General features: G+C 39.5%; 2 protein-coding genes across 6 annotated transcripts; one reads left to right on the top strand and one right to left on the bottom strand.

The window, feature by feature from the left end:
* Nucleotides 1-1,190: 1,190 nt before the first annotated feature.
* On the bottom strand, nt 1,191-15,904 carry pbxip1a (pre-B-cell leukemia homeobox interacting protein 1a). Of its 5 annotated transcripts, none has more exons than XM_042506266.2 (11): nt 15,185-15,904; nt 14,235-14,362; nt 13,297-13,390; nt 12,542-12,597; nt 11,479-12,118; nt 9,588-9,821; nt 9,162-9,185; nt 7,852-7,895; nt 7,608-7,703; nt 7,270-7,450; nt 1,191-6,332 (listed from the first exon to the last, which is right to left on the bottom strand). In XM_042506266.2, the coding sequence occupies exons 2-11, from the start codon at nt 14,304-14,306 to the stop codon at nt 5,299-5,301; spliced, it is 2,475 nt and encodes an 824-aa protein (XP_042362200.2). In that variant the 5' UTR covers nt 14,307-14,362; nt 15,185-15,904; the 3' UTR covers nt 1,191-5,298. The 5 variants fall into 5 exon arrangements, with proteins under 5 accessions (XP_042362200.2, XP_042362199.2, XP_042362201.2 ...); XM_042506265.2 differs by having other exon boundaries at nt 15,180-15,903; XM_042506267.2 differs by lacking the exon at nt 15,185-15,904 and adding an exon at nt 14,941-15,098.
* A 2,190-nt stretch (nt 15,905-18,094) lies between these two features.
* Nucleotides 18,095-21,006, top strand: cks1b (CDC28 protein kinase regulatory subunit 1B). The gene is made up of 4 exons (XM_042506776.2): nt 18,095-18,231; nt 18,472-18,542; nt 18,709-18,836; nt 20,206-21,006. Exons 2-4 carry the CDS (start codon nt 18,484-18,486, stop codon nt 20,253-20,255), a joined length of 237 nt encoding a protein of 78 aa, XP_042362710.1. The 5' UTR covers nt 18,095-18,231; nt 18,472-18,483; the 3' UTR covers nt 20,256-21,006.
* The last annotated feature ends 1,338 nt before the right edge of the window (nt 21,007-22,344 follow it).

A 22,344-nucleotide genomic window follows, 5' to 3' on the forward strand; every position in this document is an offset into this window, starting at 1 on the left:
CACCCATAGATGATCCACTTTGTTTAAACCAATATAACAACACCCAAACAAGTTGCAGGAGAGAACCAGAATAACTAATGTTATGTTACTGAGCTTAGAAAATATGATACCAGAGATCATTTTGAATGTGTACAAAATCTGCACAATGGTCAGCAGAAATCAAATTCACGCATGCAAAATGTACGGGGTTAAAAAGGAGACGCAACAAAATCATTTGACAATGGAGTTGCACAAAGAACCGTTAGCCGACACTAATATCAGCGTGGTTTGCAGGCTAATGCTTAACTAAAGTTAGTGTAACAGATATGTACCTTCTTGAAGAAACTTGTTTTAAGACATAAATACATTTTAAAAGCATTTGTGTTTTTGTAAATTTAATATATTACTACACTGTAAAATAAAACTTTTTGTTTTCACTTTAAAAAGTTAGTGTTCGGGCGTACTTCAAGTTTTAGGTTGACTAAATTTGAGAAGACAAGTTGAATTGCTACAAAATTACCTCAACTTGTTTTCTCAAATTCAGTCAACTTAATATTTTAAGGCTGCCCTAACACACTAAATCAAAAAAAAAATAATTTTTACAGTGTACTCTGATGTTAAAATGGTATTTCATTTGGTGAAGAGTGAATTTTGACTTGTTTAGAACTCAAAACTGACTCGGGAATTGTTTTTGTGGACTTTGGATTTGACCACAACGACTTGAGACTTACATCTGACTTGCAAAACAAAGATTGGTCCCACCTCTGTCGGTCACCTTTTTGGTAAACAGGACGGGAGAAACACAAACCCCCGCAGAAATGCTTGCTTGGTGACTTAGAATTCAAAGAATGACAGGCGCGCTCTGCAGTTTCATCATGACCGATTGTTCTCGATCGTTGCTTACATTCTCGTTCAGCATATCAGGTCAGTGACTGACTGGTTGGGTCATGTATCATGTATCGGCTCAAAGAGGGTTCGTGCCTGTGAACTTGTAATCTCCGGCTTCAGTGTATTTAATCTAGATGTAAATATTTTAGTTTGGCATCATAACTGTGATAACAGATGCCTGTCATGCCAACACTTCCACTTCCCATCAGAGAGAGTCAGACTCACAAACGTCTGGGTGTCATTGTAAATCTTTCAGTGATATATTTTTGAATTGTTTCCAAATAAATCAACTAAAGTGTTTCAATAAAGACAAATTATATGAATTTATTGGTGAAAAATTTATTGAACTTAACACTAAAAGAGGACATGACTGATAACGAAATGAAAAATGATCAAAATTTTTCAAATACATTTGTCCAGGGATCAATTACATGCACATCTGAGCCAGTTCACACATAAGCAGTGAGCACGGGGCCCTACTGCTGTCCCGCAAAGACAAAAACACCTCTCAAATATTGATTAAACTTTCAAAAATGTGTTCCATTAAAGGATATTGACATTAAGCTTTCTTACGATCCCTTTGGTCTTAAAACGTTCCAAATAAATAGTTCCTCTGTGCAAACAGCAGAGAACGTTAACAACACTTGATGTGTATACCCTTTGACATTCATTCTCTGCTCTATAAACAGCAGTACCGTTGAAAACAGTGTAAACTTCTCTTCTTAATCTTGCAAAAGCAAATGAAATCCGAGACCTTTAGTCCAATCTAAGATATTCATAGTAATAAAGGCACGTAAGCAGGAGCTGAAAACTAAATTTCTGAAAGTAACCGAAAACGTCACCATTCCCACATTCAATGTGTATGGCCTTGGACAAAGTCTCGTTTTAAAAAAAGGAAAAGAGTTGCAGTGTACTGACAGAATAAATAAACATGACACTCCAAAGCTTCTTTCGGTTGCTGAAAATGAGAGCTAACAATCACTATCTGTCAAGTTTAACTTCACATCCACCTAAAGAGGGAAAACTTCATGAATGAATAAGACTAGAATAAAAAACTTGAACAAAAAATAATCTCAAAGAAGTACCAAACACTGGAAAGCAGTTCTGCACAATTTACTTTTTTTCACCTTTGCCTGGCTCGTTCAACTTAAATTTGAAAAAAAAAAAGAAAATGCAGCAGCTTTCTCATATCCAATTCTCCTCAAACTAAATAACTTTTACTGTATCACTTGTGTGCATGTCAGTTCAGCCTGTTTTCATTCCAAACTCTAAATACCGTCGCTTGGTCAGTGATCTCAGTGACGAAGTAATACATCCCTGCACACCCCTGCACCCCGAGGGGACTGAATGTGTTCAACAAACCCCAGACTTTCACCTGGGATCCTGCTGTTTGCTTCCTATCTGAACGTTGCGCCAAACCATGTTGTTTTTATCTAAACCTAACCACATGCTTGTGTCGCGCAAGGACAAACCGTAAATATGAGGCGTTTACCGCCGTAAGTTTATTTTGGAAGAAAACAGAATGTATCTAATGGGCAAAAACTGTAAATTTCCTGTGAAAACAGAAGTGTATTTTGAAAAGCCACAATGCGTTTAAAAGGCGTATATAGACACGCTGGCCCAGAACGTCAACAACAGACACAGGAGGATACCTTGCGCGTCATATGTAGGCGTGAACGGCACTGACCAAGCAGCGATATCTGAGAGTTAGGACTGAGAATGTGTTGTAAGTTAACAAACCTGCTAACAAAATAAGAGGACAATGGGAAAAAAAATATTAACTTGTTTGGTTTCCAATCTAATATCTGGCACATTAACTCTATAACATTTGACTGTTCTGGGTTGTGTAGATCATGTGTTGAAGGTCCCCGTGACTACATTACACAAAAGGAGAACTAATGATCTAAAAAAAAACAATAGAGAAAGAAAAACCTTTACTGTAAATGTGAATGTTTGAGAAAAGTGCTAAAGTGGTTTAGCAGTCATAAATTCAGCTATGGCTAACTCTTTGTCCTATTGCTTTACTTTTTGAGCAGCTCTGATGTTCACAAACCGGTTCCTGGTTGCTCAGCACATCTGCTGTCAACTGACAGTTTCATCTCTGGATGAAAAGTCTGTCAGATGTAGAAACCAAACGCTCAGGGCTCTCAAACAGCGCTTCGTGTGTGTGTGTGTGTGTGTGTGTGTGTTTGCCCGAATCTACTAAAGAGCTGCTGACACAAAACTGGTCTGACCTGATCTGATTCTTATCACTGAAAGAACCGGGATCTCATCCTCTGGGATTATACAGTTACACCTGACTCGAGGCGAATGGTATCTGCAAAAATTTCTCAGCATTAGTTTTAACCTGTTTGAAGTGATGGTGGGTTTTTTTTTTACACAGTAAAATGACATAAAAGTATTTAACAATCAATTTAACATGTCTTTCTCGAACTAAAAAGTTGTATAATACTGTATGATTTATAAGAAAAAGAGTTAACCATTGCATTGATGCTCAGCGGACTTATTTTTGCAAATACCATCTCCTTAAAGGAATATTTCACCCACAAAATGATCATTTCTCTATTTATTACTCACCACATGTTACTTTGAATTTGTGAGGAAAACCTTGTTTTTCTGGCATGCCTCCACAGTAAACAAAGAATCCAAAAACAGAGAAAGATCTTGATAAATTTAAGTAAATGGGGGCTACATTCAATAACAAGAAAACCTTATCAAAACATCCATTTATAAACTCTCTCATAACTTGTGCAGCATAATCCAATTCTCACTTATCCTGTTGTATGCTCTGTACTTCCCAAACACATGCATTTTTGCTAAAAACCTTACTATTTAAAACACTTCCGTGCATTGCAGCATGCCTGGGCAAGCACGTGCCTGTAAAGTCTGCTCTTGCATTCCACTGAGTTGCCCAGGTGCACTACTTTCATGCCTGGGACTTTTGCATAAGTGTTTAAAATATTCATGTATTAGTTAAAATGTATTTGTATGGGAAATACTGAGCATACAACTGGATAAATGAGTCTTTGATTATACTGCACAAGTTTTGTTAGAGTTTGTAAACAAATGTTTTGATGTAGTTTTGCCGTTGTTTTAATACCAGGTACCTCAAAATCAGTGATTTCTTTCAAAATATATTGTATATACTATAAAACATGTTAAGAGAGTGTGAACACTGACACTTTTTTTCACCATTTCTGATTTTTGACGCACTAGAGCCACCCATGTTAAGCAGCAGACTCTTGATAGCAGCTAACTCAGTAACACAAAGCACCCCGAGCTGAAGAGCGAGGCACCATGTAGGTATAAGACTCTTATTAGCAGCTTAACTAGTGCCACATACACGCCTCAAGGTGAAGCACGAGAGAGCCGCTGCACAGTGACTGACTCTCATTCAGTAGCTATTAGCAGCTTATGTTAGCACCCAACTGCACACTCAAAGCAGGTCAACTAGTTTTTATGTGATTTGGGCATTTAACATACTTGTTTATTTGTGTTTTTATTAGACTTACGCGCTAAGACTTGTAGAACGCAGCAAACTTGCCGCTGACACATAAGGGGTGAACATAATGACGCAAATATAGAATATATAATGCTACGAGCTTTTAATGTTAGTAGTAACCGTAAGGTAGTTTCAGATCCTTGAGCAGACATGCACCCCGCATCTCAGAGCAGAATACTACTCATTTTTAATAGATTAAATTTGGCTGGGTGATTAATAACACATTTTTTTCTGTGGTATGTCACACTCATTTGACTGACAAAGACCCAAGCAGGATTGAAGTGCTGTCTAAAATAAACTTGTGACGCATGGAGTAACTGTGCAGGCATTACCTTTTTCCTCATGAAAACTCATTACACATATTTAATTTTACTTTACCCAGACTTAAACACAGCCCCATTTTACTTCATTCGTCAGGAATTTTCTCTGTTTTTTAGATTACCTTTACACCATTAGAGGCATGAGAGAAAACGTTTTCTTCACAAACTCAGCATAACGAAAGATGAGTAACTTGCATACAAATGGTCACTTTGTGGGTGAAGTATCACTTTAAAGGTAGTTTCTTTGTGTGTGATCTGAATATTTTTAGTTTGAATTTACAGGATAAACTGCGACATGCACTACGTATCAAGAGAACACTATACAGCAGAGGAAAATCCACACAACACGTTACTGAAGGACTTCGCATTAGGAGGCATGACCTGACAGAGGTAGGTAACAACAACTAAGTCCAAAATGACAAGTACAAGTCTAGCTTATAATTAAAGACTCAGAGGGACACATTTATGAGAGGCACGACCACTCTGTACCAGAAGCTACTACAATTACAGCTCTGAAGAGGAGAATGTAGGCAAGAAATGTCCTAAAAAACCACCACTTGTGCTGTGTCTGAGCGTTGTTTTCTCACTCAGTTTCCCCTCTTTGTCTGTTTAAACTGTGGCGGCAAACTTCCACAGAGCTTCTCGCTCAAACTCCTCCATCTCCTCCTCCAGGGAGTCGTCGTCCTTCTGCCCGCCGTCCTCTAAAACGTCCACCATGTCCTCCAGAATGTCCGCCACGTCCTCAGCAAAGTCATTGAAAAGCACCCTGTCGTGGATAAACACGCCGTCCTCAAAGAACTCCGCAGTCAGCCTCCTGATCTTGTCTTTACTCTCGGATGAAGATCCCTCAAGCTTGCTCAGGTAGCCCTCAAGGAGCTCCTCAAACTCAGGCAGCTCCACTGGGTAGAGCCCCTCCTTGCCGGCGCAGTCTTCCACGGAGCTGCAGCCCAGCTGGGGGCGGATGTTGCGTCTGAGCTTCTGCTCCTGGTCTCTCCAGAAGTCGTTGTGCTTGTGCTGATGCGGCTGACGATGTTGGTGGTGCTGATGCTGATGCTGGTGCTGATGATGAGGGTTCTTACCAGGTCGGCTGTGCCACGGTTTCTCCTTCCTCCTCTCCTCTCTGTCCATCTTGCGCTCGTCTTTCTTCCTCTCCCACTCATCCTGGTGTTTCCTCCATGCCTCCTTGTGAGAGTTTTGCTTCTGAGACTTCCACTCCTTCTCCTTCTTCTCCTCTTTCTCTCTCCATCCTCCCTCTTTGCTGTGCTTCCAATCTTTTTCTCCTCTCCACTCCTTCTTTTCATCTTTCTTCCAGTGGTCGCTGTTCTTGTCCTTCTTCCCTTTCCATTTGGACTCCTGTGGCTTCTTCTTACCCCACCTCTCAACTTGTTCGGAAAGCTTCTTCTGGATCTCCTCCAAACTATCCCTCACTCGCTTCCTGTCACCTCCGTCTTTTTTCATCCCTTGCAGCCTCTTCTTGCTCTCCTCCAGGAGACCTTTCTGCCTCTGGAGTTCTTCCTTCAGCCTGAATCCCTCGTTCGTGTCCTTCTTTCTCTCAGGTCGAGCTGCTTTCAGGTTACTCGGGCCATCTTTGTCGCCAGGCTGAGGGGCTGAGGTTGAGGTAGCTGGGGGTGTTTCCTGATCAGCTGTGAAAGATTCAAAATATTAAAGTTATGGTGGGTTCAATAGTTTTTTATATCAAAAAGGTCAAAAATTACAGTTCAGTAGAATTATGCTCCCATGAATATTTAATACAATTACCACCGAGGTGATGTTTCAAGTGACATGCTCTTCATTTCATCTGATGAAGAGCATTTAGCTCATAACATCACCTCGGTGGTAATTGTATTGAATATTTATGGGAGCATAATCAAGTGTGCAGACTTTGTTTTTCTCTTGTATTATCTCTAGCCCAGAACCTAGTTTTTGATCGTCTGGATGTTTGTGCTTTTGTGAACTTTTTCAAAGATTACAGGGCTACCACACATTTTCATAGACAATGCAGTAAAAAGTTAAAAGTAGTGGTGGGGCACTGCATAGGTATGGAAATGTTGGGATTCATGACCCCACATGTTAAATCACAATGCCACCAACATCAACATCATTTTTCTCTCATTTAAACATGTCAGATTCAAACTCTATTTGAACACGGGGAAGATGAACAAACGTACGTGATGTTAAAAAAAATGTTTCCACAAAGACACACATTAGAGCTACGATACATCAACAGTTACAGAAAATAAATCCGCCTCTCTATTACTTTATGTAGAGGCTTATCCATGGACAATGACTGTAAAACTTTCTTTAAACACAACAAAACTTGCACGACTTTCCCAAAACTGTCAGAGATTTTACTGATGCCATGACTTTCCAAGGCCTGGAAAACTGGAAATGATTGTGACATTTCATGACTTTTCCAGGTTCTCCATGGGAACTTTGAGATTAGAACCCAGTGGAATCAAATTTTACATTCCATGCCTATCCGTGATTATCTCAATAAATATGAACTGAAATCAAAATGCAACAGCACAGATTTCATCCAATATCAAATGATCTGATCCACTTCCTGTTGCCAAATCGTACCTGTGAGCTGGCTGAGCTCGGTCACCCTGGACCTCAGACTCTCCAGCTCTTTCTTCAGCTCAGGCAGAGACGACAACTCCTCCTTCAATTTCAGATTTTCTTTTTCCAGATCTGCTTTACCCTTTTCATCCCCGCTCGCTGCTACAGCTTTCAGCGCTGAGTCAAGTTCTTCTTTCTGAGACTAAGAAATGAAGAAAAATAGCAACATTCACAATTCAGACAAGCGCTGTGGTCTGAAAATATCTATTAAAAATGTACCGTCTATATGTTGCAAATCATTAAAACACCACAAAATGGTAAAACAACATCATTAGCGTCAATGTAAGTGGTGAACTGACCTGTAGTTGAGCCTCTAGCTGAGCAATTTGCTGGTTTTCCTGTGTCAGTTTATCCAATAGCTCTTTCATTTCCTGTGGATCACTGCTAAGCCAGTCCTGGAGTGAAAATTATTGGCAAATGAATAAAACGATTTCTTTTAAAAATAATCCTACCTTCAGCATGTGATTTTAAGTTTTAAGACTCGACTTTTCTTTTAATACTACTGTACAGACACATAGTGGATTGAGAGACGGAGGAACAGACCTGGCTTTGTTCTACATCACTCAGTTCAGAGGCGTCAAAGTCGCCTGTCAGGAAAGAAAATGACACATCTTTCACACAACACTGTGAAACACAACAGAGTTTTACAACATGCACTTTTATTGACACACAGCTGCCAAGCTGCCTTACAGCAACATAAGATGCTTTTGTTGTGAAGTGCGTTCTGTGAGCTGAAGCACTACCTGTGCACAGAAGCTGTTTATTTAGGCAGTGTTTTAAATTCCACTAAAACAATGTATGACATATTTTTGCCCAACTAAGAAAATTGCCAGCCACATTTAAAGGGGCAGTTCACCCTAAAATAAAAATAAAAATACATGTTTTTCTTCTTATCTGAGTGCTATTTCACAAAGCAAGATTAGTGGGTTAACGAGGTATGTTGAGAATAAAGTCCGTTTTACGTCCTTCTAATCTGGCTAGGATGCCATGGTAACTTTTGCTGCAGACCTAACTGGTTGGGAACAGTTTTTATTCAGAGCTTTGACTTGAAATCAACTAAAAAGCACCTTTCTCAGCTCCTTTGAGTAGCATCACTCAATAATCAGTGTCAGTATATGAGCGATCAATATTCTCAGCTGAGGGAAGATGTTATAAATACACTTGATCCAGCTTGTTGAGCCATAATGTCACAGAAATGCCACCTAAACAAAGCTGTGCAATTGCAGTAGCACTTAGTGTATGCTTATTTTTTCTTTTTTTTTTTAAGGGAACCTATAATATATCAGTGATGCAGAAAATCTGAGCAAGAACATTGTTTTATTTTATTCACACAGCTGCAGCAGATGCACACTTTCTTCTGCACTGTGATCATTTTGGCAGCAGTAGTTAGATAGAAAACTGCTCACAACAAGATCTGTGGATTATCATGACTAACCGAGCCATGATTTCTGGAAAGAGATGCTGCTGTTGAGCACTGCAAGCTGAGGGCAATCTAGTGCCATTATATTGGAGAGAAGGCAGACATCTCTACGGCAGATATTGCAACACTCGGCAGCTCACACCAAAACAATCTAGACTGATAAATAGCACCACAGGTTAAAGTAAAAATATGTATTTTTGATTTTGTGGTAAATATCCCTTTAAGTTTTCCTCAACTTGAGCACTGTTAAAATTAAGCGAGTCCTTCCAAACAGTGATAAAGCTATTGTACAATTCAGAGAGTGCACTATTTGCCATTTTCTGCTGCCACTGCATGAAATGTCAGGCCAGATAAGCACTCAGACAAGCTACTGAGCATTAGCCAGCTAGTGCAGAAGCTTACACTGCTGTCTTATCTAGTGTGCTGGACCTACCATTATTCAGGTCAGAGAGGAAACCTGTTGACATAGTACAGCTTGGTCAACAAGATCTAAAAGCAGACATCTATGTGCTGTTGACAGCTGCACATAAACGCTCTTACGTAAATATTGCCATTGTCAAATTAGGGAATGTGAGATGATGTAATGTTTTGACAATATTTACAATAAGCCCTGAAAAATGTTAAACATGTGATATAACAGGTAGCAGGTAGTGTAAACAGGTGCAAAAGATGATGTGTTATCAGCTCAAATGTTTATCCTAAGGTATCTCTAACATATGCATTTTTCTTAGCTAAGAAACAGTAGAAACATGATTTAAATCTTACTGTCAATGCCAGTAACTGTGAGCAAAAGTACATTCTCGGACTATGAAAAGCAGAAGCAAGCATGGAGGTTTAGCTGTGTGTTAGAGGAACTCACCTGAGAGGAAGAGGGAACCTAAGAAGAGCAGGATAAGAGAACCCACAATGCATTTGTTCAAGGAGAACCATGGCTTTTCCTCCTTCTTCTCAGCCAGCTTGAACTCCACTTCCTCCTCTTCATCCTCCTCATCTGATGTTCTTGGTCTTGGTGCCTCGAAGGAGGGCAAATTCCTCCTCCTCAGTCCATCATCAAAGCTGCTCGTGTCGCCCAAATCAAAGCTGCTGGATGGCTCTGCAGGAGGGAGAAATACAACAAGAGATAAAAGACATCCTGAGCATGAAAAAGCAAAGGCAACACCGCAGAGCGCTGTCACATTTTGTAATGAATTCCTGAGAAAGAGGATGACACTGAGCCTAAAGTTAAACCACATGTGTTCAAATGTGGCCAAGATTCGCTGCAACAAGTCATCTCGACATCTTTGGCTACAAATGTTTTAAAACCACAATCACAGTTATCTACTGGCAACCCGCATCACACAAAATCTAAGTGACTACACACACCGAAAAACACACGGTGTGTAAACGGTATGTGGAAGAAAAAGGATGCCAGAAAAAGTCGGTGTTGCTCTTGGAAATGGATGACATTTTCTCACTAAATAACAACAACAGTAATTTGATGCATGAGGGTTTATTTCATTTTCTCAGCGGGTCGCACGCCTCGCTGTCATACTGATAAATCACCTTCCAGATGCTGGAAGCGTGACACAGATAAGAAACATGTTAACCAATTCTTCTGCAAGAGGACTCTAGTTTTGTTGCTTCTGTTCACGAGTGCTAATTACAAAGAGCCATAAATCAGTTACTTTGCTCAACGCTGCGTTACCAGCGAGGCCTTAGACCCTCAAGGGGCTCACAAAAACCACAAGTTCACTGTGTGGCAGTTGGTTTATGGTAATATGATCGATTGGTGAGTTTATTTGGATAGTCACTCCTAAAGCTCAATATAAATTTGAATGATGACAAAAGAGTTCCTGTTTTTCTTAATATCAAGGCCTTGGGGCATGTTCAATCTAAAAAATGAGTGAAGCATTTCGGTTTCAATTTTCTCATGTTCTCTGGGTGTGTCAGAGGTGTTACCCAATCAGCAGCGATGTGTATATAAATAAATGGCTACTCAATCTGTGTGTAAACACGTTTCCCTTGTCAATCAAACCTTTGAATTGTATTGAATCAGTACTCCATCACACTAAAAGAAGTGTGCTTGTGTAACACAACAGGGTGTTATTACACCTCAATGTGGTGGCGAGGTGACCCAAGTGTAGTTTGTTTGCGGCCTATCATTAACTATTTTCCTCTGGTGACTGCATTTAGAGTTAAAAAAAAATCCTGAGAGTGGCGCTCATTTGTGAAGATTATCTTGATTAACAAAACATGTAAGTATCATAAATGTTTGTTTACCACAGAGCTTTTTTTGGCAATGATGCAAAGAAATCCTATAGGCTTTTTGTCGAAGGAACCAAGGTGATCCTCTCGTGTCAGCCTACAGAAAAATGTCATTTCTGGGGCACTCTATTGTAAGCGCTATATCATAGGCAACTGGATTTGCTTGAGTTTCTCAAAGACCTTACACCTCTCACCTGACCGCCACAGCTTACAAATGAAAAGGAGAAGTGGCGTTTTTTTTTTTTTGCCGCAACACTGGATTGGATGTGAATGCAGCCTTTGAGCAACGGCCCAAACATTTTGTGTCTTGAGACCAGCATAAAAACATACAGCAAAATGAAACAACAAAATCACTAATAACAGTCCTCAGTTTGGGAACCACTATATTAAATAATACTGACTGACTACCTCTAAAATCTCTCCTCCAAAATAAAGATCACTCTAGTTTCGCAGCCTGATTTATCATGAATTTAACATCATAAATATTCCTGTAGTCTGATCCATACCTTCTTCTCCTTCTCTCTCATCCTGGAGCACTGTCTCAGATGGCTCCATCTCCTCGTCTTCCACAGCTGTTGCCTCCTCCGCCTCCACTGAGCCAACAGTCTCTGGTTCAGGAGCATCGCTGATTGGGCTTTCTGCCACCAGGCTCTCTGGGACCTGACTTGGCGGCTCTGTGCTCTCTGGAACGAAGCTAATATCAGCTTCGACATGAGAGGGAGGATCAGTGGCTGTGAGGGTCTCTGTGGGGATGCTGACCTCAGGCTCAGCAGTGAAGACGGGACTCTCTGCTGCAGGGCTGGCGGCAATCAGCCCGATATCAGCGGGCGTGTCGAGCACTACTTCTGCAGAGACGGGGATCTCAGTCAGGGGAGGAGCGGAGCAGGACTCCTCGGGCTCAGCTGTCAGGAGATCAGCAGCAGGAATATCGAATGGAGCCCCCACATCAATGTTGGTGACAAAGGGCGTGGCCCCAAGGTGTTCATTGTCACTGGGGGAGCTGGTTACGATGTCATGGATGACTGGAGGCTGACTCTCCAGGTCGAGGTCTGAAGGATCAAGAGGGTTGGGTGGCAGAGGACTCATCCGGACTGGACTAGAGGGGATGGGACCCAAACTGGACTCTGGCGACGTCTCTTGGCACACCTGGGAGGAAGGTAAAGAAGGAAGAAGGTTATATGTGGACACTTTTTGTGACTTTCATTGCAGTAAAGATGTCACTTTGGGATAAAGTGCTATAATTTGATGATTTATTTGGTGCATTCATTTTCCCTCCTTCTGTATTGTGTACATTAGTTCTCCATCATTTAATGACTTTCTATGCTGCCCAAAGAGACGTTTTCTAGTGAACAGGATTCAACTTCTCACTTATATTGGGCGTAGGTATTGGCATTGAGGCAATTTTTCAGAAAAAAAGTACATGAGGTCTATATATGAATTTACACACCATCATACATTACCAATAGCTGGTTAATAGCAATAAAAATACACCGCAGGGGGACTTTAAGATTGTTTAATTGTCTAATTTATGCTTTGATGACATTATTGCATAGTTTATTTTGTACCAACCTGATGGCCTTCTTCAGACAGAACAGTTTCTACTGGAATGTCACTTGCAGCAGCTCCTGCAACAACATTCAAACATTGTCAAAACTCAATTTTGACTCTAAAGAAAATGTTTAAAAGCAACCTTTTCACACTTAAAGGAATACTTCACCCACAAAATTTCCTTTTGTATATCAATTAGTCGACGATGGTTTCCTCTAAATTGTGAAGAAAGCGTTTTTCTCGCACATCACTACAGAAAACACAAAGCGTATTGATTTATTGATTGACTGGGGACCATGTTAAAGAACAGCAAAGCTATATCAATACATAGCTTATATATTTGTTTAAAAACTTTCACACAACTTGTGTAGTATAATGGAAGTCCTGGTGCTTCGCAAACACACACTGTAAAACCTAATTTTTCAAATCTGAAGTGAAAGTCAAATTTATGCTTGACTCCAATACTGAGAACTACTAGCAGTAAATGCACGTGTTTCGGAAGTACTGAGCATTCGACTGGTTAAATGAAACTTTGATTATACTACAAGAGCTGTGTGAGATTTTTTAAACAGATGATTTAATATAGTTTTGCTGTTGTTAAATGTAGTTCCCAATCAATCAATGAATCAATATGCTTGTTTTCTGTGGGGGCTTGTAAGAAAAAATAGTTTTCTTCACGAATCCAAGGTAACACGGCATGACTATCTGATGTATAAATGGTCATTTTCTGAGTGAAGTATTCCCCGCCTAGGCAGTAGCCACAGATCTTGACTCGCCTGTCACATCCTCAGAGAGACTCGGGACGTCCCCCAGGCTCTCAGTGCCGTCATCTACTGGCCCAACATTCTCAACATTCTCAACAGCGGCTTCCTGTTGAGTCGAAAGATCCAGATCAAGCTTTCTACAAGCACTTACATAAACACCCATAGTAGTCTCATTGTCTCGTTACACTGCCCTTGACATTAACACACACACCAAACAGGCATGCATGCACATGCACACAAGCCTGAGCTGGGAAACATATCATTACATTTTTTTCATCACCTGTCACTGTAATTGATTCGTGGGATTTTTTTTTTTTTTAAACTTATAACAACTAAGTAGATGCTGAGTCAGATTTCTCCCATATTTATTTCTAAAATACTTAATATTAACGGCTACAAATTAAAGTTAGACTTACATTTAAGGTGCATAATCATCAAAGGGGATTGTTATACATTGCTGACAAATGATTCTTTATTCCTAAACATATATTGTGATAGATACTGTCATATCTAATCTACTCTCCCTGACATAAATGCGGTGAACGAAATATTACCTCACTATAATAAAATAAAATACAACTGCACCACATACAGTCCTTTAACCTTCCTAATCTTCAATTTTAGTAGTATAAAATAAGTTTCAGTTGAGTGTACGTAATAAACTAAATGTGTATTGATATCTGAGGAGGAACTTCTAAAGATCTTTATAAAGATGTAAATATTTTTGTCCATAACACCCTGTCTGAACACACATACAGCCATGCACAAACATTTGCACAGAGTTGAAATACATCTGCTGCAACTGTATCATTGTGGGAAGCTCAGAGGTGCAAGTGCAAACATGTCATATTTTAAATGCACTCATGCGCAAGGAAACGACAATCTTCCAAATTATATCCAGGCACACAGAGCTTCCAGTTTCAGTCCCCTGAGCACGTTTTCTGTCATACCTCGGGGGAGAGGAGGGTCCAGCTGTTGGTGGACGAGCCACTGCTGCCTGTGCTGTTGCTGTTGTCAGACATCGCCCTCTGCAGGCTCTATGTGGCACAGCACGGTGCAGACTCAGCTTTGTGATTTTCTGCAGACGACGACAGAAACAACGTGTCTTCATTGATCACGTCTGATGCATACACCACATGCATTGTGGGCGTTAACGGGATTAGCTCGGTATAATAATCTGACTGTAACATGGTTACTAGTATCGATATAGGTAGGCTAACAGCCGAACATATGAGTAAGCACAGCTCTGAACATGAAAATACACACAAAATGACAATCTGCATCTCGTTTTCTGCAATATGTTGATGGATATAATATAAATAATAGTCTAAGAGGGCACAATTATGCAACACCGTTACCGTTTGGGACCTATTTCACCACACACACACGGGATAAAGACCAGATTGTCGTTGATACAAGTTATGTAACGGTGTGTTGGCATCCATAATATACTGCTGCGCAGCTAAAAAAGGCTTCAGTCAGAAGACACAGGAATCTCCTGATTGTATTCATCACCAGTGCTAACTACAGCCAACCATTCATTCATACCCAACCATCCAGTCAATCTGTGTGCCAGTTAAATTACCAAAAATGGTCAAACCCCAGACACGAGCAGCTCATTGATCCAGGCGCGAACACACAACGATTAATACTCACATGTCGAGGACACTATGAGCGCTAAGCCTCTGTTTCACACAAGTAAAACACAATTTTAAGGGGTTATATTTGTTGTAGCAACCAAATTCAGGGTTCACTCCTAATGGTAAACAAAGGATGGCAGGCTGAATATTCCCACTCCCACTCTTCCGCGTTCTCACTCAGGCCCCGCTGCTCGCGAGCGCTCTCCAAACAGCTGCTCGACTCTATCAAATTAAACACAAAGAAGATTTATTTACCCAACTTGTTTACACCTCAGTCGCTCGCTGTTTTTTCCCTTCAAAACGTTTTGATTTTTAGTAAGAACAACGCTCCTCTCTTCCCGTGAACTTGGGAACTTTGGGAATTCCAGGCTGCGTCACATAAACCGAAGCGGCTCTCGTCCAATGGGATTTCAGTACAAGCTGCGGAGCTCCCGCCCCTGAACCAAGGCTGGACCAATCAGGTAGAAGTGTCGTGTCAGGAACTCGACACACAGCCGAGCGTGATTGACGCCGGCAGGTGAGAGTGGCAGGTGATGGACGCTGATCTTTCCCCTGGTTTTTAATAATGCAGCTTCATGTGTGAACCTCACCCTCAAGATGCATGCGTGTTCATATATATACACAGCAGGGAGAGGCGACCAGGACCAGCCGCGCGCTGACACGTCCGCAGAGCTATATTTGAACTGCGGGACTTACCAGAGTGGACAACCCCTCTACTCCGGTTGCTCCAGGGTGGACATCGATTTCATCATCTGGCTCCATTTTCTCTAAAATTAGAGGCTGCTAACTGTTTTGTCTGATAAGTACATTTAATTTCACAACTCTGCATATCTAAAAAGCAGAGCTCATCAGGGCTGCTTCTAGACTGCTTTGAATGGAAAGACATGTTATGTGTAGTATGAGATAATCTTTAGGCGTCTATGCTGAACTGTCTCATGTTTTTATCCAAAGCTTCTTTTTTTTTATAAACAAGCTCAGTTTGTGTCTTTTTGTGTACTATGGCAGTAATACTCAATTTACAGCACACAGGCCAAATCTGGCCCTCTATAGGGTGAAAGGTGCCTCCCCCCAACCAATTTCTATCACCAATAAAAATAGTGATTCATACTGGGATTTGTTTTTGCACTTTTAGTATAAGTAAGGTGCCAGTATCAAAATAGAGCAAGTGTATCAAAAACACTGCCGCTGGAGCATTTCCTGCACCCCCTGGACCCAGTTGCAAATGTCATAAAGTCCTTAAAATATCCAAAATTCAAGAAATGTCCTAAAATCCTAAAACTTTCTAAATCCTATAAATGTCCTTAAATCCTAGAAACTACCTGAACTCTTATACATGTTTTTAAATCCCAGAAATGTCCTGAAATCTTAGAAACCTGCACGGGCAAGTTGAGTATCCTTGCTTCAATGACAATAATCACTCAAAGTTCAGGGCAGATGGGACATTTGTGTGTGTGTGGGGGGTGTTGCCCACATAAACAGATATCTGATATCATAGATATCTATCTGGTTCCAGATAGAATATTATATGCAGATCACAGTGGTAAAAGGATTTAAATCCTGTACCACAGTGTAAAACTACATATAAATGAGAGTAAAAGGTAAAATGATGGGTTGTAATGATACATAAATATCATTGGTGGATTGTTAATTGTTATTATTACGCTGGGTCCCTGGACACAGAGAGACTATGCAAAAGGCCCCACCACCTCTCCAAGACTTGGTGTTGGTAATGTTTTTTTTTTGTTAATTTACGTCTCTTTGTCATTGTAATGCGTCTATTTGTGGTTGAATTACCTCCTTTTTGTAGTTATTTTGTGTCTCTTTGCAGTTCCTGTGCATCTATATGTGGTCATTTTGTATTTCTTTGGGGTATTTGAGTCTCTTTTGGTTGTTTTGCCAGTCCCTGATACTTTGAGCAGCTGTGCCTGCCTGTTAGGCCTGTTCAGTAATCTATATTTGATTAATGTGTAAGCAGAATTTTCATTTTTAATTTGGACAAGGTGGTTTATTGCATCACACTTTTTAAGTTGACAAAATTTTGACATCTGTAAATGAAATGCAAACTAACTAGTAACAGTTGAAAACACATTGGTCTTGTTAAATAAAAAGCCCATTATTACCTTATGAAATGTAGTGGCATACAAGTATAAAGTGCTAAAGCTAGTTTAGTGGAGAGCACTTTTTTTCGCTTCTTTTTTTCTTTAAATTGTTTAAAATGGAAGTCATTCTTTGGGAAGTCTAACTGTAACAGCTCTGAAAGTATTATGTCACACTTCTGTATCTTTGCTTAATGCCCAAAACAGTGTCAAAGTCCTGGAAATATTAAGGCAGTTAGAACCAGAAATTTAGAGTTTTTAGAGAGAGTGAACAAGCTGTTAAAATCTACACATGATAATAAAGTGAAAATAACTGGGTCACTGGTTATGCAATGACATTAAAGGGCTCTTGCCCCTCCTCCCTCCTCCCTACTGAACAAAAAAGTACAAACAAGGGAGGTTGAACACAGAATTAAAATCCTTATGTGCCCGAGTAGTAAGGATAACACACAATATAATATAATAATAAACAATAAGAAGAAGAAAAAAGTGTATACATTGTAAATAATAAAAATATACGATATAATATATTAAAGTCCATGAATTGTAAATAATAACAACAATTGATATTATAATAAATAAATTAAAGATGATCCTCAATTAAATGAAAGGTTAGTACTTTCAAACTTTATTAATTTGCACAGTCTAACACCTCTTAGCAGTTCTTTTGCATATTTAAAACCCATATTTCAAGGATTTGCAATATAGGTGAACACAAATGATCAAAAACGGTTGACCTTTTCATGAATTTCGCTTTGTGTTTACAATATTTTGCCATTATGAGCTGCATTAATCAGCACATTTTCGAATTTCTGTTTTCTTTATATCACATCTACATGTAATTGAAGTTCAATTTGTCTAAACAATTCTTTTATTTGTTTCCAGCATAACTGGTGGCAATAACAAGAAAATAAACACATTTTTATGTCACTTTCTGGAAGTTATGCGATCCAGATTTTTTTCTGACCAATTACAAGTCTCTGTAGCGATTGCGTGTATTCCACGCGACAGACAGAACTGACCAATGGCAAGAGAGCTAGCGAGATGGATTAACCAATGGGATGACAGGAGGACTATTTGAACGGTGAAAAGCGGGCTAGCAAACATTCGAGAGGGAAACAAAGAAGGGTGAGCATCTAACTACCGTAGAAGCGAAAAAAAACTGGAATAGTTGACTTTTTCTCACCAGTATACTTTGGCAGTCATATAAGGTAACTTTAAATAATCGTTTAGTGCGTCACACAGGAGGAGAACCAAACATTTTAGCGTTTAACGAAGTTGTCAAAGATAACGGTTGTTCTCGGCTAACTTTAGCGATGTTAGCTTAACTGCTAGCCATAGTCGACTAGCGGTGAAAAATGAAACTTTCTGCCACGTTGTCCACTGAAATATTGACCCACTGTCCCTTATCGCTGGTTCTTAATGTTGTAAAATGTTATAATCCTCTCCAGCAGGTCTCCGCCATGTCTCACAAACAGATCTACTACTCTGATAAATACGACGACGACAAATACGAGTACAGGTGTGTATGTTTCATGTTTATCCAACGTTCAGTTTAACTTGTCAGCCTCTCAACGTTTTTCCAAACCATTTTAGCAAAATGACTGTACGGAGACTCTGTTATGTTACACGATAACTGTCATTTATTGCCTTTATTTCCTGTCAGTAATCGCCCTCATTTTCCACAGGCATGTCATGTTACCCAAAGACATTGCAAAGCGTGTACCCAAGACCCATTTGATGTCCGAGACCGAGTGGAGGAACCTCGGGGTCCAGCAGAGTCAAGGATGGGTGCATTACATGATCCACCAGCCAGGTACTTTATCTTATTTCTAGGAATAATGGTTTTAACGACATTTGAGTTAAAACCAAGTTTAACTTTGTGTTCTGTTGCCCCATGTACAGTGCAGAACCCTGATTTGTTTCGTTATATGACGGTAATATGTTGTGCTGGCTCTTTATGAGGAGATCTTTGCCTTAGTGAGATTTGCAGATGATGCTTAGAAACATCACAGTAAAGTACCTTTTGGTTTGGAATTTAATGCTTTTACATATTTTCCTTTTTGAATTTTTGGAGCTGTACGCTATAATCGACAGTGGCCATTCCACTTTTTTTCAAGTGACTTTTAAGCTCATATGGGCTGGGCTCCATCTGGGGAATGATACTCAAAAACATAAAAATCATGAATCATTCATCACTATCAGGGTGTCTGCTGGTCCTTATAAAGTTTTAAAATGTCTTAAATTCAATTATATAAATATATTTGTCCTTAAACGGTCATGAATGTATTGTCATGATCACTTTGCATAAACAGTTTATTTGGTCCTCTCCAAGTATTTCACAGGTTTTGTAAAAAGTACCATAATAAACAAGATACAGTGTGAGAATGGGATTTTTCTTGATGTTTTGCAAGAGTATATTGTATATTTGAGTCAAATGTATGAAATTGTTTCTGCACCCTTTTCCTTTCGTCCACATTTGTTAGTGGAGAAACTGATTGACTTCAAGGCACGTTAGCGAAAAATTCTAGTATGCATTCATGTCACTTAGTGAGACAGATAGCTGCAGGACTGGTAGTTTATCCTTTTTAAGAAATTTAGTCTGCAGGATAGAAAGTAGTTTTCCTATTGCAATTATAAATATAAAAAATTATACATTTTATAAATCTTTTTACATTGATTATAAGTCATGCAATCTTTGCTGTTTTTTTAAATGTTTTTGTGAATATTGTCCTGGTTTTTATGCTCACTTCAGAAAATGTCCATACACTCTAAAAAAAATGGGGAAAAAATGATGTTAGTAGTTTGTAATTTGTTGTGACTGGTGCATTTATCCCACCTGTGCATACTCATGTAATTTTGCTGCGCAAACCTGAAGAAAACAGACGAAACGCGTTGCTTCTCTGAATAAAGTCACAGTAAAGGTCTTCAGTGTACAGTGGTTGACTTTGCTTAACAGGTTTAGTTGCACCTTTCTGAACAGGTGGGACAGATTAGTGGTAAACATGTCAATAGATTTGGCGAACGCAAGCATATGGACAGTGGATGACAACCCCAGCCACACCCTTCATTCAAAAATAGGAGAATGAGAGCAACAAGAGTCAAGTTTCCCCTTAGAATTTAAAGCATCACAATATGTGTCCCTGTCTCTGCTCATATATTGTGTACATTGTTTCCCCTCTCAGAGCCGCACATCTTGCTGTTTCGGCGCCCTCTGCCCACCCAGAAGTCATAAGGGAGAGAATCTCCGGGTCCTTGATGATCAGTCCTACCTATGTGCCGCAGACCAACTCCTTTACACAGGGATCATGCTGTTGTGTTACCAAGCTCTTGTGTGGTAGGTGATTTGCATTTTGGGCTTATCATGTTGGACCTGGAAAGGACTATTACATCTATGAACAGTGGTTGTGGAATGGAGTATGCATTGAAGGAAAAAAAAACAAACAACACCCTTCTCTTAGGGAAAAGACATTTTCATGTGGTAACAGCGACACGCCGTCTGCCGGAAAACCTTCAAACGAGCTTACACTGTCTTTTTGACTGATCTGTCCAACTTGCTGAACCTGCTTGGATATTCCAGCTTTTTAGAACAATTGTTATAAGATATGGAGAGTGAAAGTTGTTTAAACATTTGAGTCATTCCAACAAAGTTTATTCTGCGTCAAACTCGGGTCAGATCACAATCCAGACTGAGCAGTTGGATCCTAAATTAAGTCTGACTCTGAAACATCTAAGTGCGGTTTAAGTGACATGTTGCTGCTTGGTTTAAATGACACTGTAAATTGGCATTTAACACTTTTGTCATGTGCACGAAGAGCCGCATCTGAGTCACATAGAAACTAGTTTTGATCCTTTTTTTCCACAAGAGCATATTTTAGTTTTGGCCGACTTTGAAGCAAATCGTTTTGATGGCTCTGATTGTATCAGTGAGCTGCTCAGTATTTATGTGTTGCCCTTTCTGAAATAAATGAAAACTTTTAAATCTAGTGTGGACTCTGGCAGTGTTTTGGCATAATTTGGGGTTGACAACTACCGTAGGATTACACAGAGCCACTTGACACATGATAAAAGACGTGAAAGTGAAAATGAAAAAAAGAAATTACAGTTGATGGCGGACCCTGAAAAATGCTCTTTTAGAATAAATCTGGATCATTGAATGAAATATTGGAAAGCCGGTTTCATTTGTTTCGGATTGTGGTATCGAATGCCATTGCGTTAAGGCACTTGTTTTCATTGTCATCACCATTCTGAATACTTGCACCTACTCTGATGTATTTGTGTTTATATTCTATCCCTTTTTACTTCCACACACTGAGCTGCTCTGCTGTCACTGAGGCTAAAACTTGGCCTTTGAGTATTTTTTTCTGTTTGTACTTGTGCCTTTTTGTAAGGTTTGCTTTTGTTCCACTCTTTTTGACAAAAATGGTAATTATCTGTGCAGGTATAGAACTGTTCTACCTATCAGAATTATAAAAAAAAAATCAATGCAATCAAATCATTTTGATGCATTTGACTTTTGATATAACTGAAATGAAGGCTTTCTTGAATGACATCTGTATACTATGGTTTAATCTTGAAAAATAACACCAGAATATTGCAGTGTGGAACTGATAATGTCCCATTTGTGTTGCAACATTATGTGGCCACATCAAAAATGGAAAGTTAATTAAAAAAATATATGTAATACACACCAATGGGTCAGCAATTGCAAATTTACCAAAAAAACTTCACTTTCCAAAGCGTGACAGTCTTTCAATTTGCACCCTTGCTCCTAGGGCTGTAAGAAAAACAAAATGCAGTTATTCAGACAAATATTGCAATTACCACAGTTCTTTATTTGTAATGGTATGTTGACACATCTTACCTTTTATCAAAAAAATGAATGTCCTGAGATTTAGATATTGCACTTGGCCATCATGCAATTTCAACAATATTTCAATTGATTTTGCAGCCCCACTTGCTCCTCACTTTTTCTGTCTCTGTCAACTGTGAAATTAAAGGAAAATGCCTCAAAAAATACATGTAGGAAATGTGACTTAACCCTTTGGTATCGCCCCTTTCTGATGATTACTGCCTGTTCAATAGCAAATATACTGACGAAAAAAAGATTCTGTTGTTAACTCGTGAGCTGTATGACATGACATGCCCACATCACACAAAGTAATCATGAGAAATCCCAAATGAATTGATGTGAACCTTATGTGTGGGTTGAAATAGTCGCATAATCACATCACATATGCCATCTGATGCCTTTACACGTTTACTGTGGACCCTTAAAGTCTTAAGAGGCATTGAATTCAATAATTTTCCAGACATTGCATTGT

Source organism: Plectropomus leopardus, chromosome 17 (assembly GCF_026936395.1).
Source record: "Plectropomus leopardus strain MGB_pleo_1.0 chromosome 17, ASM2693639v1, whole genome shotgun sequence".
Lineage (NCBI taxonomy): Eukaryota > Metazoa > Chordata > Actinopteri > Perciformes > Serranidae > Plectropomus > Plectropomus leopardus.